The sequence below is a fragment of the Stegodyphus dumicola genome, chromosome 3 (genome assembly GCF_044657685.1).
Source record: "Stegodyphus dumicola isolate Sdum_Otavi_A_Nest chromosome 3, ASM4465768v1".
Lineage (NCBI taxonomy): Eukaryota > Metazoa > Arthropoda > Arachnida > Araneae > Eresidae > Stegodyphus > Stegodyphus dumicola.
The window spans coordinates 239,671,502-239,687,266 of NC_140770.1; the positions used below are offsets into that span (position 1 = coordinate 239,671,502).

Consider the following 15,765-nt stretch of genomic DNA (forward strand, 5'->3'; position numbering starts at 1 on the left):
TACATCAGATTCTTACAAGTATTTTGTATCTTGATATGCTGAAGTTGTCCTTAAATGAAAATGATGATTCAGAAAATTTCATATTCCAGTGAGATAGAGCGTCATCGCATCTGCACAGTGCAGTATGTGGCTATAGGGTTCGTAAAAGCTAAAAAAATAACTTTCACATAGCATTTTGACAAGCACCAAATAATACTAAAATTATCATTACAATATTTATAAATTCAGATTTTTGCTTTAATATAATCCAGTTGGTGTCGTATTACGACCAAAATGTCTAAATATTAGGTATAATTTCGTTAGTAAAAATGAATTTCAGTTTTGATGTAATAATAAATTTATACATTGCTTTCTAATAGTACAGGAAGCATTGCAATTTTTATGTTAAACAAGCAAACAGAAATCTAGCAATAAGTATTTTGAGGAGAAAGTTTTCTAAGAAATCATAGATTTTAAAATATTTAATTTTTCAATAATTAAATTTATTATTATTTATATTTTGATTTCCATGATATTATCACATAAAATGTGTATTATTGTATAATGCATTAAAAATAACTCCCTTTATGTGTTGCAGAAGTATTTTTTTAAAGAGCTAAATGCGACTAATAACCACCCGTTCGAAGTCAGAACAGTCCCCTTCTTCAAATTCACACAGTATTAAAAAAGTTAAATTTATAATCCTTTAATAAATACTTAATAATAAGTATTTATTTAAAGAGCTAGATGCGACTAATAACTGCCGGTTAGAAGTCACAACAGTCCCCTTCTTCAAATTCACACAGTATTAAAAAATGTTAAATTAATAATCCCTCATTACATTTAAAAAATTGTTGTCAAATTATTCAAGTTCACTTGTAGAGACATTAGGATTTTTTGGAAGCAGGAGACTTGAAAATGAGCAACCCCCCCCCAAAAAAAAAACACCTTCACCGGGAATCGAACCACGGACCTCTGGAATACGCGCCCAGCGTGCAGACCACTACACTACGAAGGCGGGAAAATACTTTATGCACTTCTTAAAAAGAAATTTAAAATGTCTAAATAATGAATTGCTTTGTAATCTTAAACCTTACGCGAGAGTTTCTTTATGTTCTGCATAAGAAAGTAATTACTTTTCTCTCCTTAACTGTTTTCAAATTAAACGCACAAGAAAAAAATTACTTTTTATCTTATTATTATCTTTATTTAATACACATACGAAAATTTAATTGCTAAACATTTATCGTTTTATAATGCTTGTTGAAGACAGTTTATGTATTTCTCTAATAAATTTCTGAATGTAGGCATCATTGTGGCGTATCATAACAAGAAACTATTAGCATAATAGACTAAATGAGCAAAGATCTTGAAGTACTATGTAAGAATCACTAAAAAAATAATTTATGTGCTAAGAAGTATTATTACTTAAGCATACTCTTTAAGCATTTGTAATACAAGAAGCCATAGTTTACTCTGGCACATGCCATTTTTGTTTAAATTAATTCGTTAAAATTTGCTATTCTAATTAGAGTTTATCTGAACATGTGTACTTTTTACGATATTTTAAAGCGTTTGCATTCCAAATGCTGTAAAAAAGAAGGATGGAAATGTAATTTCTTTATTCTATTTAACGTTTTAATGTTATCTAGTTATGGAGTTTTCAACAATCATTTACTATTTGAACTGATAAATAAAAAATTATTTCAATAGTGTGAGAAATTTCGCATTAACATAACTTTTCCAGTGCATTAGAAAAGAGATTCTTTACATGTAATTATTTTTACGCAATTTTAACAAAACATATTAGCATATATATATATATATGCCCTTAATAAAGTATACACCTTTACTTGCTTGATATAATAATTTTAAAATTTTTACTCAGCTGTTTTTTGTAAAATGTGTCTACGAAAATAATAGAAAACAAAATCCAGTTTTATGGATTTTATAGCAATAACTGGTTTCTTTTTTAACCATAGCTATTTATTACTTCCTTGTACGAAGTAAAGGAAGTATTGTAATCTCGGAAAATTCAGAGTATCATATCTCAAAGAAAATAGACCGCTATCGAATGCAATTTAACGATGTTTTTGTGTGACATCTGTACGTAAGGACAAGAAAAGAACTCCTTCTCCCCAAACGAATTATAAAACTGATTTAAAATGGATTCAGGAGAGATTTTTTCCATTGGTTCTGTACGTACATACGTTTGTATGTATACATCTCGCATAACTCAAAAATGAGTAGTTTCAGAAAGTTGAAAATTTGTACATAGGACTGCTATAACATGTAGTTGTGCACCTCCCTTTTTGATTGTATTCGGTAGCACCAAAAACTGGATTTTGACGAATCACCAAACTTTATTTTCACACATATCAAATTGTTTTCGTAGACATTTTTCCAACTATAGTTAAATACGGTAATTTTTATGTGCACTGGTTTTTGATAGATAGCACGACGTAAGCATGGGACAGGAAAGTATAGCAACGCGGAGTTTTTGCATAGCAGAAGTTAGGAAAAAGTGACGTAGTTGCTTGCGAAGCAGTAATTACACTAAGTAGGTACATACGTATAGCTAAACTGTTATTGGGTAATTTCAGGTTGTTACGTAACGTTGAAAGATCTCAATTTTGAGAGAACAGATGAACTTAAGGAGGGGGAACACCAAATTTAGAATAGTCAATTTTGAGGTGGAAAATTATTTGGATGCATAGTCATCGTATTTTATTATATCTTACATATCCCCTTCAAAAGAAAGGTTGGTAGAGACTTTTGGAAGAAAAAGCATTAGAGTATTAGCGAAGCAAAAGAAAGTTTATTATATGAGGAAAGACATGAGGAAGCATCAAGGACATAGCCTGCAGGATTTCTTATGCCCCATCATTGTTCATGAACTTTCGCATATATAGATTATGAAATACTTAAACATATAATTTACAACTATTACAACAACAATATAATGTCTAAATAAAACCGAATAATAAATTATCACAAATATATATTTTTTAAAGTCCTCAAGTTCTTAAAATCTCCAATGAGTTCCACAAAGTAAATGTTCAATAAAAGTGAGCCAATTTTTTCTTGATAAAAGTATTTCCATAGATTTGCCAACTTTCATGTGAATATATAACACACAATTTATGATTAAATGAATAAGTTCTTCTTATTGTGGATACACATATTTAATACAATATAAAAACATAAGGATATGATGCAGTACTGAATAACGTAATAGTACTTTGGCGGTTACTTGGCATGTCCTCTCCAACAGAATCAGCGCGCCAGCTTGCTGATGGTTGGGGAGGTACAGTATATCAAAATCATAGTTAAATACGATAATTTTAATGTACACTGGTTTATAAAAGTACGACGTAAGCATCTTAGGCAGGAAAGCATAGCAGCGCCGAGATGTTTGCATGACAGAAGTTAGGAAAAGTGGCGCATTTGCTTGCGAAGCAGTATTTATACTAAGTAGGTGCTAAGTACAGTTAAGCTGCTATTAATTAATTTTAGGTTGTTATGTAACGTAGAAAGATCTCGAATTTGGGAGAACAAATGAACTTTGGGGAGAGTACATCAAATTTCGAATAGTCAATTGCCAATTATTTGGATACATAGCCATCGTATTTTATTATATCTTACAGATACAATACAATTTTTTAAAATCTAATATAGTCACATATAGTATTTTCGCGCATTAAGTTGCTGAAAAGTATCAGTAAGAAATTTAGAAACAATTTTACAAAGACCAAAATTTGAAATTTGTAGATAATAAATTTCATAAAATCCAATAAATGCAAAAATGGATTTAATTAATGTTAAAACTAATTTTTTTAACTAAAAATTTTACAAATAATACCAAATTTTAAAAAATCAATGAAATTCAAAGAAAAGAACATAAAAGAAGAGGAATTCAATCAACTTCAATGCCACTTCGTCAGGAGGAGGAACACTGAAATCAATTGAAAACTCTCTTCCACGAAAAACTCTTGCTTTTCTGTATTCAAAATTAGCCGATGAACCGTCCCAATATATTTTAATTATAATAGTTCACCCGAAAATTCTGGCCCCTCCCCAAAACAAGGTAAAAAACAAAGTAAATTCTAAACATAATTCAATTTTTTGTGTCTACTTTTAAAGGAGAATCATGTTTAGAAATTTTTATTTTAGAGTTATTATTTTTGTCTTGCCACTAAGTAAGAACACAATTAATTGAATGAGAAATATATATCTAATGAAAATTCGAAGAAATAAGTGTTTCGTATTAGCAACAAATATTGTAGCCAGTCTGTCTCGGATAGAGAAGAATGCTTATGAGTAACGCATGTGCATTAGGTAACCGGTGCTGAATCGTCTGTGAAAAACTGTTTATTTTTTATTTGTCTAATTTCTTTTATACATCGTTTTAGATTTATTATAGTATTTGAATAAAACATATGGCAATGATTAGATAATTTTTCAGGTGGCATAATTTTTGTGCATTCTGAGTTATAAAATGAATGAGATATAACGCTGTTAAGTGAACTTAGCGCCAGAATGTCGATATGGTAAATAAATAGGCTGAGTTTTAAAGAGTGCATTTATTCTACTGTGGTTTATGCGCTCTCGACGAATGCAGGGAAAAGTGCGTATAATTTAATATTCCATACAAGGAACTCATGTGATGAACGTATCGGATTTTGATTTGTTGCGTTGATAACATTTAGCATTGAAGTCTCAATTTATTGATGTCGAAAACTCCCATAACGAAGACTTTCCAGAATTTTTCGGCTGTTACCTTATATTATATTACTTAATGCTAACGTGCATATATATCATCCATTGTGCTTGGAATGTATTGCCATTGCGCAAAACATAAAAACTTTAGTTTATCTTTCACAGGCTTGCAGTTTTAAAACTGCTGTCATTCAGGTAAACATAAATTTTTAATAATCTTTTAAGTTTAATCGGTTTGTAACATTTTAAAAAGTTTAATAACTTAAAAGCAATAAATTTGCATTTTAATAACCTAAAACTTTATTTCATTTATTTAGTGCTAGTATTTCAAATGCAGTTAATATACAATAAGTCTAGCTAATAACTTCTACGAAAATTGTAGAGACATTAGGTTATTTTGAAAGCAGGAGATAAGAAAAATGAGCAATGCCCTCGCCGGGACTCGAACCACGGACCTCTTGAATACGCGCCTAGTGCGCTGACCACTACACCACGAAAGCATGCTAAGAAGGCGGGAAAAATATCTTATATACTTCCCCTTTTAAAGGGCAACTGGGGTTTTAGGGGACCCAACCACCAGATCCTGGTGGTGAAGAATCATCATTCACCACCCTTTTAGTTCCGGTGCCCCTGTAGAGATATTAGGATTTTTGTGGAGCAGGAGATGAGAAAAATGAGCAACGCCCTCGCCAAGACTCGAACCACGGATTTCTCGAATACGCGTCAAGCATGCTGATCACTACACCACGAAGGCGTATTAAGAAGGCGGGAGAAATACCTTATAACATAACCAATATTATTTTAATTAATGACGTTTCTAACACCGTATATTACTTATCTTTTACAGATGCTTTTAATCTATCTAGGTTATAAGAATTTAAAATAGTGGGAATGCGTGAAGTATCATAAGATTCCTCTTGAGCAAATATGTTTTCATATTTCATTCCTTTCAAGGACTTTGATTCCCTTCCTAAAAGAAATGATATTTTTCGTACATCAGGTTTACTTAATAAGTAATTTAATTAAACTTATATTTGGGAACATGAAAATGAAAAACTTTAATTACTTTAATTATGAACTTGACAATAACGCAAATGAATGGGTAGAAACAAAACTTGCCAAATTCATTCACAAAATAATATAGATATATTTTGAAAATTGCTTAATTACATTCGAAATTTTCACATTCACAGAAATCTGAAATACAAAGTTTATTTATAAGTTGAGTTTTTAAAAATAGATCCTGTTCTTTTAAGAATTAAAAGAGAGGGCCTGTGTATTTAATATTGTTTATTAAATTCTACGATTTCACATTCTTCTCTTTTCGAACGCAGTTAAAAAATACGCATACATGATGAGATACAAATACATAATTGAATAAATATTGAGAAAAGCAATTTCACCCGAAGCAAGCACCCGAAGGAAATTCTCAGCAATTTTCCCTCCTAGTAGTTATTATTATTTCTTTTCATTACTTTTTACTATTCAGCATTTTAAATTTTGTGGCGCCTCATATATTTTATCTCAGGCAAATACCTGATTCACCTCATCTCCAATCACAGCTGTGATAACTTCAAGCTTATCAACTTACGATGTTTCAGAAAAAAAAAAAAAGAAAGAAAAGAAATATGATACAATCCACGGCTCTGTATGCCTGTGTTCGTTTTTAACCTTCAAAATGACGTTAATGAAACACATTATCCTATTTAGGAAAATATAACAGTAAAAATGTTACTTATATTAAATTGCTCAAAAATAACGTATGAGATTTTCTAATTATTGTTACGAAACTGGCCTTTTAAAACTGAATACATTTAGGAATACAAAAAAAGATATAAAATTTTTTAATGTTCTATAAAATATCAGCAATAAAAGTGAGGCATTGATTTCTCTCATTCATAAACAAAAAAAAAAAAAATTATGTGCTAAATAATATTTTCTCGAAGTTAAAATATACATGAATCTATCTTGCAAAGAAGCAAAGGATTTTCAAATACGAAAACTTATTTTATTGCATGTTTAAAAACGTTCATATTTTATGTTAATTGAAAACACATTAACTTGTATCAATGATTACTTTGAGCAGGGGTAAAATATTAAGATTTACAGATTATTTTAAATGTTAATTGGAATTTTACGATATCTCGCAGTCTTTATTCTTAACAAAATACAAAATAAATAAATAAATAGATTAAATAAAACTTAAAAGTACAATGTTCTTTGGTGACGTTTTCAAGGGCAATAAATTTGAGACGGTATAATTTCTTTCTTAGTTATTAGATATAGGTGCCTCCTAATTGCATCTCGAAATGACCCTCAAGAATTGTTTATAATTATTTACACATTTTAAAAATGTAAAAATCGTAAACCTTTAAAAAGTTACCTAGTCGCAATATATTTTAAAATTATAGTTTTTTTTATTTTTTATTATATTTTAATTTTTTGAAATTTTAGTCGTAAATTAGAGTGCAATCTGAAGTTTTTAGATTGCACTTGTCCTAATTATTTGTAGTGCGTACATTGTGAAGTAAGTTTCATCAAAATGTTTGTTACAGTTCTCCAAACTCATGTTTCTGTATAATATAGTTGCTGAAACTTTTGTCTCACACATTCTATTATTATATACAAACTGTTGCGAAATTAATCATAAAAATTTTCAGTTGGACATTTTGACCCAGTTTGTGATCTCATATTTTTATAAATTGTTTATACTTTTATAAATTAGACGCCCAACCGAAGTAACAGTTAGTGACACTGACTGTCGTACCGAAGGACCCGGGTTCGAATCCAGGAGAAGGCAAGGATGTTTGTAAATGTATAATGTTTGTGCGGCAGGGGAGCACTCTAAATATGCGATGAGAGGAAAGGCCTCTCAAAAGGTTGTGGTAGGGAAAGAGGGGGTTGGGAAACTCTAGGACCCGTCCCCTCGGGGTACTCTCTCTCAAAACTGGGGGCAGGTCTGAACTACAGTCGGACTGTCACATATATGGTGCTCGGTGTTCAAGGCTCTTGGTCACGACAGGCGCATTTCACTGCGCATTTGTCTTTGGTTCTTGCTGACCTATGTAAGGCAAGTGGTATAGGTTCCAACAGCAATGACTTTTATAAATTCTTTATATTTATTCATTGTTTATACTTTTTACCCTGCTTGTATTTTGAAGGTTCTTAAAATTCAAAATAAAACACTTATGACTATTTTACTAGCAATATGAGCTTAATTTGAAAAAAATGTAACGCTATTCGTTAAATTATTGTAATATAATCAAATAGTATTATATATCCTTAAGCTCGGTGAAGAAAGTGAGCTCAATGTTATACATTTGAAACTACATAAAAGTACGAATTTCAAACTTTTATGCTTCGTCAACAAATAAGTCTCGCAAGAATATCACTAAATAAAAATAATTCCGCTTACTAATAAGGAACCATCTGCGTAAGTGAAGCCTTAAGTGAATGTTTTCACTTGTAATGCAAAAAAAGTGTAGTATCACTTAACTTTCTCGACAGTTTGTCATATCTTAAGTATTCAGCTGTAGAGTCATTAGATTTTTTTCGATGTCAGAAAACTGAAGAAACCAGGAATGCCCTCTCCGGGATTCGAACCCCCCCCCCCCGAATAAACATGGAGCGTGCTTCCAGTTACACCACAGGCATGCAGGCAGTTTCACAGAAGGCATGCAGAAAGGAGAGGAAGAAAATACCTTACACAGCTTTCACATACATTACGTTTAAGTCATTTAACTCGGTCCATAAAATATGCATGCTGTAAGAATAACTTTTGTTAGGTTTAAAGGGGAGGTGTGCAACTGTTGCATTAGAGGAACAATGAAAGGGTAACATAACATCTTTTTGCTAAGGAATTAAAGATTTTTCGCAGAAAATTTTAAAGCACGTTCGAAATGATATAAATTACTATTCAATACGGTAAGTAAAATTATATGAAACAAAATAATTCAGTGAAACAAAATCATGTAAACTTTCAAATTTTAATTTTTAGAATGCATAACCAATTTGCAAGAACTAAGCTGCAAGCTGGAGGAACAAGCCGCAAGATTTGGCCGAAGAGAAACAAAACTTTCGTTTGACTTTCAGGAAAAAGAAAGCTTTCTGTTGAGAAAAAGGTTGCTATTGCGGAAAAAAAAGCTGAAGAAGGTTGTTTAATTTACGTATTTAAAAATACCCTTATCTTTTAGGATATAAGGCAGTGTGGAGAAGGCTTGGGATTGATTCGTTCATGAATCTTCTTTCAAGAAAAGATTATATTTTTGGCTTTATATCACACTCAAATGCAAAGGACTATACATCTTCGATGTAAAGAACATTATTACAAGAGAAAATTATTTATACTTTTTATAGCTAATCATGAAAATAATAATTAGATAATTAAGTTATTTCATTAGGGAATGAGAAATGATGAACTATCAAAATTCGCTCAACAGCATGAACATGACTGTTTAATAATAATGTTCAAACACAATAGAAAAGATGTAATATAAAATGCAAGAAATAAAAAGAGAAAAATGTGTTTTTTAAGTTCGATTTTCATGTTTTAGTTGATATTTTTAAAAGTTTAACGAGGTAATGAGGTGGGCGTTTTATTGTTTTGTTTGCATTTGATAAAAAAGAGTAAAATGTGTATACATCCATGCAGTTATTATTTATTTATGCATCATATTATTTCATATTTCTAGCATTTGGGTTTGTTCTTCCAAACTGTATATTAACTGATTTGACTGTCTGTATATTATTTATGTGCAGATTATATACAGAGACATATGGAAATTGTAGGCTTATGTTGTAGAGTCGTTAGGTTATTTTGAATCAGGAGACGTGAAAAATGTGCAATGCCCTCACCGGAACTCAAACTCTGGACCTCTCGAATATGCGTCGAGTATGTTTCCAATTATACCACCAAGGCATGCGGAAGGGAGGAAGAAAATACCTTATTATACGTAATATAAATTGACGTAGAATAATACTACTATTTTTAAAATATAGCCGAATTTTGTAAGCTTCCTATGTTTTTCCAACGAAAAAAGAACAAAACAATCAAATAAATCTCGTTTTTTTCTAATACCACACTCAGAAAATTTCCTAAAGCAAAAATATTGCCAACCTGCCAACTGGCAGGCAAACGAGTTTTTCCCCAGTTGTTAAACCACAGAAAACAACTCCAGCAATTTTTGATTCGCCAAAGAGTAAACTGCTTCAAGAAGTACGTTTTTAGAAAGAATATATTATTAAGAAGTTGTTAATTGTAGAAAAAAATTCATGAAATAAGGCAGTGCAGGAATTTACTTTTTTTCTCAATAAAGCTCTTAATGTGACTTTCATATTGCAGTAAACTATTTGTATTATTCTTAAGAAATATATTTTGTACATTTTAGGTAAGAAACGGATTTTGTGTTCTTGAAAATAAAAAGTATTGCCAATTAAAGAAAATACTTATTGCAAACTCCGTATAAAAAAGATCTATAGAAATAAATGCACAACTACATCTTGAATTAAGTCCTTCTTTATATTATAGAATAAGTGCACAGATCACCAGGTGGCGTTCATTTACAATCAAATAATACCACGGAATTTTTTTTTCAATTTTTTGGCAATCGTATATTTAATACCTCGTTTTAAATGTGCAATTTTTATGTCTATATAAGGAATTCCATAGAGATTAATTCTTGGATAAAAAGATAAATCTAACCGTTTAGTATAAAATTGTTTTACGCATTAAGCTGTAATCTGCAAACAATGATTTCACTACAGATTTTTAAAATAAAAAATCGTAAACTTTTGTCCTTTACACTCATTACTCCTAACACGTTCATATTAATATACACAGACTGTAGCCAAATTAATGGTAAGAATTTTTCAAATGTGCATTTCGAGTCAGTTTGTGATCTCAGTTTCTTAATAAATTCTGAATAACCCCTTTCTTCCTCTTTCTAAATAATCAGGCGTGCAGCTGTGTTAAAAAAACAAACATTTTAATCATTTCCTCAATAAAAAATATTAGACTTTTACTCATTTGTTAAAATAGAATATTGATTGCGTTTAAACAAAAATCCTAAATGTTTATTCAGTTAAAGTTCTAGCAATAATAGTTTGACACCAGGGAATAAATGGAAAAAAAAACAAAAGTTTTGTAACCTAGGTTGCTTAATGCTGTAAAAGTAGTTTTTTGAGCTATGCAACATTCTTTGCCTGAAAGATATCGTATTAGGAATTTTGTTATTAGCGGGAGAAAATTTAATTAAGAAGAATAATTTGAATGTCTAACATGAATTTTCCAGTAATAAGTAGTTTACTGTTATAATTTAGGTATATTAAAAATTTTACTCGCAACATTTCTGCCAAAAGGTAGAATAAAGAAAATACGAAACACGGATTTTTTTCTTGCATAAAAAGATTTTCAACTAAAAATTTAGCTTGCATTAAAACAGATTAAGAAACAGTTGAAACCCTCATTTTTTTAAAAGCAGGGCATAGAGGCAGAGAGGTAAACGAATTAAATTTTAGGAAAACGAATGTCTAAATTTTAGGAAATGGAAGTTTTTTAACTGAAGGAAAGATTGTTATGCAATAAATTTATCGAAAAATTTTATTTAATTTAAGTGGCTAAAAATAATAACCTTAACAATTTTAAAAAATTGTTAAGTAGTTAAAATAATTATTTATTAATTTATAAGCGACGTAAATAACTCAGAAACTTCGTTTTCCATAATACCTTTAGATTAATGAACTAAATACTACATTCTTAATTGAAAATGAAGGAATACCGAATTAAAGAGGCGCACTGATACAAAAAAGAAACACGTGGATATAATGTCAGCTATGCGTATGACGTAACATCAACAAAACTTTACATGTTTTTAAAGCTTTGAGTTCGGAACTAATTAAAACTTAACTTTAATCATTTCGATATTTTGGAGCTGTCTGTAACAATTTAAGAAACTTTGCTACATTTTCCGCTCTTCCCGAGTATAAACAAATTATAGTTTTCTCTATGTTGCGCTCTCAAGCGTATCTAACAACCTGCGGAACTCAAGAATTTGAAACAAAAGGCACAACTCACCATTGACATCAGCCATCTTCTAAAATCGGAACTTGGCAGCAATTAAGGAAAGCTCTCAAACTTCTCAGATGGCGACAACACCAGGCCTACTTCGGAAAGACGTCGACGAGTCTAGGAGGCACTTGCGATGCCGAGACAACAGCCCTTTTTCCGGGTAGTGAAGATACACCAAGCCAGGGAGATGAAACTCTTGGTTAAGAGAAGAGATACACTTCGTTTTTTGCAGTCCTTTTTCAAATGGAGTTTCTTTATCTTTTCTTACTTCCAATAATAACTCGGACTTGGCTCCCACATCTACATTAAATACACAGGCGTCTGGGATGCTAAGTCACTCTAAGACAGCGGTTGAAAATTACTGAAATACCTTTTATTTTATTGTTTGTCCTCTAGTATGAGAGTCAGCCAGGAGATTTGACGAGCGAAACACTCTCAAAATAACGCGTGGTTCCTCATTTGGCTGCATACTTTCCTCATAATAAAAACAAGGCCGAGCATCACTGGCTGGAGCAACGGTAAAAACAAATGGAGAAAGAGAAAAGGGGGGAGGTGGGTGAAAAGGGGGGACAGCAAAATTATTTTTGAACACCAACTCTGAAAGCGCTGTCTGTCTTTATGATTGAGATTGATACTAAGTTCCTGTCAGAGGGGAAAGCAGCGGATGTCGGATGGATCGCTTAAGTCCCATTGGTCGAGAGTCGCACGCCGCGCACGCGCCATCATGTGATAACCAAGAGATCGGGGACGAGGATTGGCCCGTGGAGTTGATATCAAACCACGCCTCGATTAAAACACGTGGTCATAACACAAACGAAGCATCTGTAACCCTTTTTCACAGCATATGCAGTGAGCTAAGCAGTGAAACGTGATTGCCGGTAAAGTAAATTTGTAATAGTGGATTCAGCATGATTTACAGATATTTTCTGATGATGATTGAACTTAAATGAAGGGCCTTTTTGTTACATATTTTCAACGAGACTTGAGCTGTCTAATTGTATAATGTATTCATTTGTTTAACAAATATAAATCTCATGTCAAAGAAAGGAAAATTTTTGGAATTAAAGTAACGAGTAAAGGTTAGTTATTTTAGTGGAAATTCCGTATGTACTAAGTAGGAAATAAGTGATATTTTATGGCTTAAAAAAATAAGCCTTATTAAAAAAAATCGCCCTTTTATTATTCATATGACAATTTCTTAAATGACATTTTCGTAAAATTAAATCAATTAAATTTTTAATTAAAAATATTATTCTAATTACTTTTATCAATCTAGTAAATAAAATTAGTTTTATTATTTATCTCTGATTAAATAATCTAATTATGTATCCATCGAAATTAATTCATTTGCAAGCTAAAAGATTTACATTCCAAATTTCTTAAAATTACAATTTTTGCAGATAAAATTCATATACTTAAACTTGTATTCTAAACGTATATTTGTTAAAGTACAATTTCATAATTAACATAAGTAAATAAATTTTGCTTGAAATATAATAAGGAATTGCATGTGTAAATAAAGCAAGTAAGAACATCTTTTTTGTGAGTAAATCAATTTCTATAATCCACCTTCAGGGCAAAAAGCAAAATACAGGAATTGAGTAAATAATTAAAAACTTTTTCATGTCAGAAATAAAAAATATTCATAATATAATTAATGGAATTGAATGAATTAGAATTCCAGTAATATTTAATAAAATATTTGACTGACAAAGAAGCCTTTCGTCTTAAGAAATCCTGGGCTTCTGTTAGTAATAATCGACTGTTATGATCCACTTATAACGCACCCACTCATAACTAACTCACATGAAACTCGCTATGAAATCAATTCAGTTAGTACATAGTTATTTTTAAAATGGAGGTACTAAAAGTTTCAATAATGGCAGTGGCTCTTTAATAATGGCAGTAATAATACAGTTTCGTAACGTTAAACAATAAATCTTCTCAGAATACTCTGCAATGTGAAATTAACCCTCTCTATGTCGCTCTCAACTGAGGTGACAAACTTCATATCTTGTTCAGAAATTACTTTACTGTTAACGCATAATTTAAATTTATGCGGTTATAATATAAGATAAAGACCTTTTTGCAGCAGACTGACAGTTGTAGCATATTGGAGAATCTTAAATAGTCTAATTATCTCAGCGTAAGCAATTAACGAACATTTTTACGTAATTTACACGACCAGTTATTGACAAAAAACAGACAAAAAAAACATAAGACAAAAAAGGCAAAAACATTGTTGTAAACATTTATGCTAATAGCCTCAAGAAGAAAGATTTGATATCACACATGAGACCCAATAGCTTGAGCAAGCGGTTTAAAAATCTGAATTCTCTATCAGATTAAAGTACAATCATACTTTAGTAAATCCCTTAGTAGAGGAAAATGAGAGTTCCAGCTCGGGATCTTAGGGATCTGGAGTTGAGGGAGATCTCGAGAAGGAAAGGTTAGCCGTGGGAGAGAGGCTTATCTGAAAATGGGGACAGGGGAGCCTTATCGAGCTGCTACGTCACAGAAAAAGGACGTGTGCTGAGGTCTTATTAATTAGGTGATTTAGTAGTTATATGATAATGCGCACTTATTTCTTATTGAATTCTCAAAAACAAATATCAAGTAGGTGTTTTAAGTGATTGATACAGTTCATCTCGTTAAACAGATATGTAATAAAATGTTTCCTTAACAGTTTTTGGAAAATATTTATTTTCTTACTTGCATTTGCCCGAAGGTTGAATGTCTATAATACTGCTACATATAATGGGTTTCATTCATACATTCTAAACTAAATCATAAGTTTATTAAAATACAAATCATACTGAGTACTATGTTTTAATTTGGTGATTTAGACATTTAGTAGTTATATGATAATGTGTAAACTTGCTTACTGAATTCTTAAAAACATATATCAAGTAGGTGTTTTATTTGACTGATACAGTTCATTTCTAAAAACAGATATATAATAAAATGTTTTCTTCACAGTCTTTGGAAAATAATTATTTTGTTACTTGCCTAAGGTTGAATGTCTATAATACTGTTACATATAATGGGTTTCATACAGACATTTTAGACCGAATCATAAGTTTATTAAAATACAAATCATAGTGAGTACTATTTTTTAATTTGATGATTTAGACATTTATATCCATATGAACTTACTTATATTGAGTTCTTAAAAACATATATCAAGTACGTGTTTGATTTTCTTTAAACAGAAATTACTATATAATAAAATGTTTCCTTATACCTTTTTGGAAAATAATTATGTTCTTACTTATATTTATTCTATGAATGAATATCTACAAAACTACTATATGTCATCTTAATATATTTTATTGATTTACCAGAGGTGATTTGCTTCGTTAATAAATTTTTAGCTTTTGTGTTTTTTCTTCGTATTCCAACTGTTTTACGTATATGATGGTTATTTCCTAGGTACCCTTAACGATGATTATTTCTGAATTTAATGATTGAGTGATCCTATTCACTCAGAATTTTACCTTATTTCTTAAATCTTCTCTTCATGATATCAGATATACTTTCCGTAATCTTAATTACATTACTCATTTTTATTAAATTCATTTTACCCAGAGTTTTTTTATACTTGTTAGCCATACTTTTAACTTATTTGTTATATTTTATGAGTGTAATTACTAAAACACGCGTTTTTGTATGTTACATTATTCAATGTTAGATGTAATTTTTAACTTTTTTCGTTCTTTTTAACGTTAGTAATCTTCAACATATTCTGTATTTTAACTTATTTCATATATTTTCTGATCATATAGATGACCTGTATTTAATTTTAGATGTTACATTTCTAGCTTATTTTGTACATTTCAGCCTTCACACTATTTAATATACTCTAATTTGTAACCAATTTATATTTTCACACTATATACATGAATTTTACTTGATTTCTATCATACATTTTAACCTTCATAATTTCCAATATAGTCTTAATTTTAACACAATTCCTATATTTTCACATCATATACCTGATT

The 15,765-nt window shown here is 30.5% G+C and overlaps 1 protein-coding gene across 1 annotated transcript in view; it reads right to left on the reverse strand.

Annotated features, from left to right (window-relative positions):
• Positions 1–12,359, reverse strand: part of LOC118184709 (protein lin-28 homolog) — a 421,219-nt gene extending 408,860 nt beyond the window's left edge. Inside the window, exon 1 of the mRNA XM_085813958.1 lies at positions 11,771–12,359. Within this exon, the coding sequence (XP_085670084.1) occupies positions 11,771–11,786 (16 nt within the window). The 5' untranslated portion in view covers positions 11,787–12,359. The remainder of the gene's footprint in view (positions 1–11,770) is intronic.
• Positions 12,360–15,765: the final 3,406 nt, after the last annotated feature.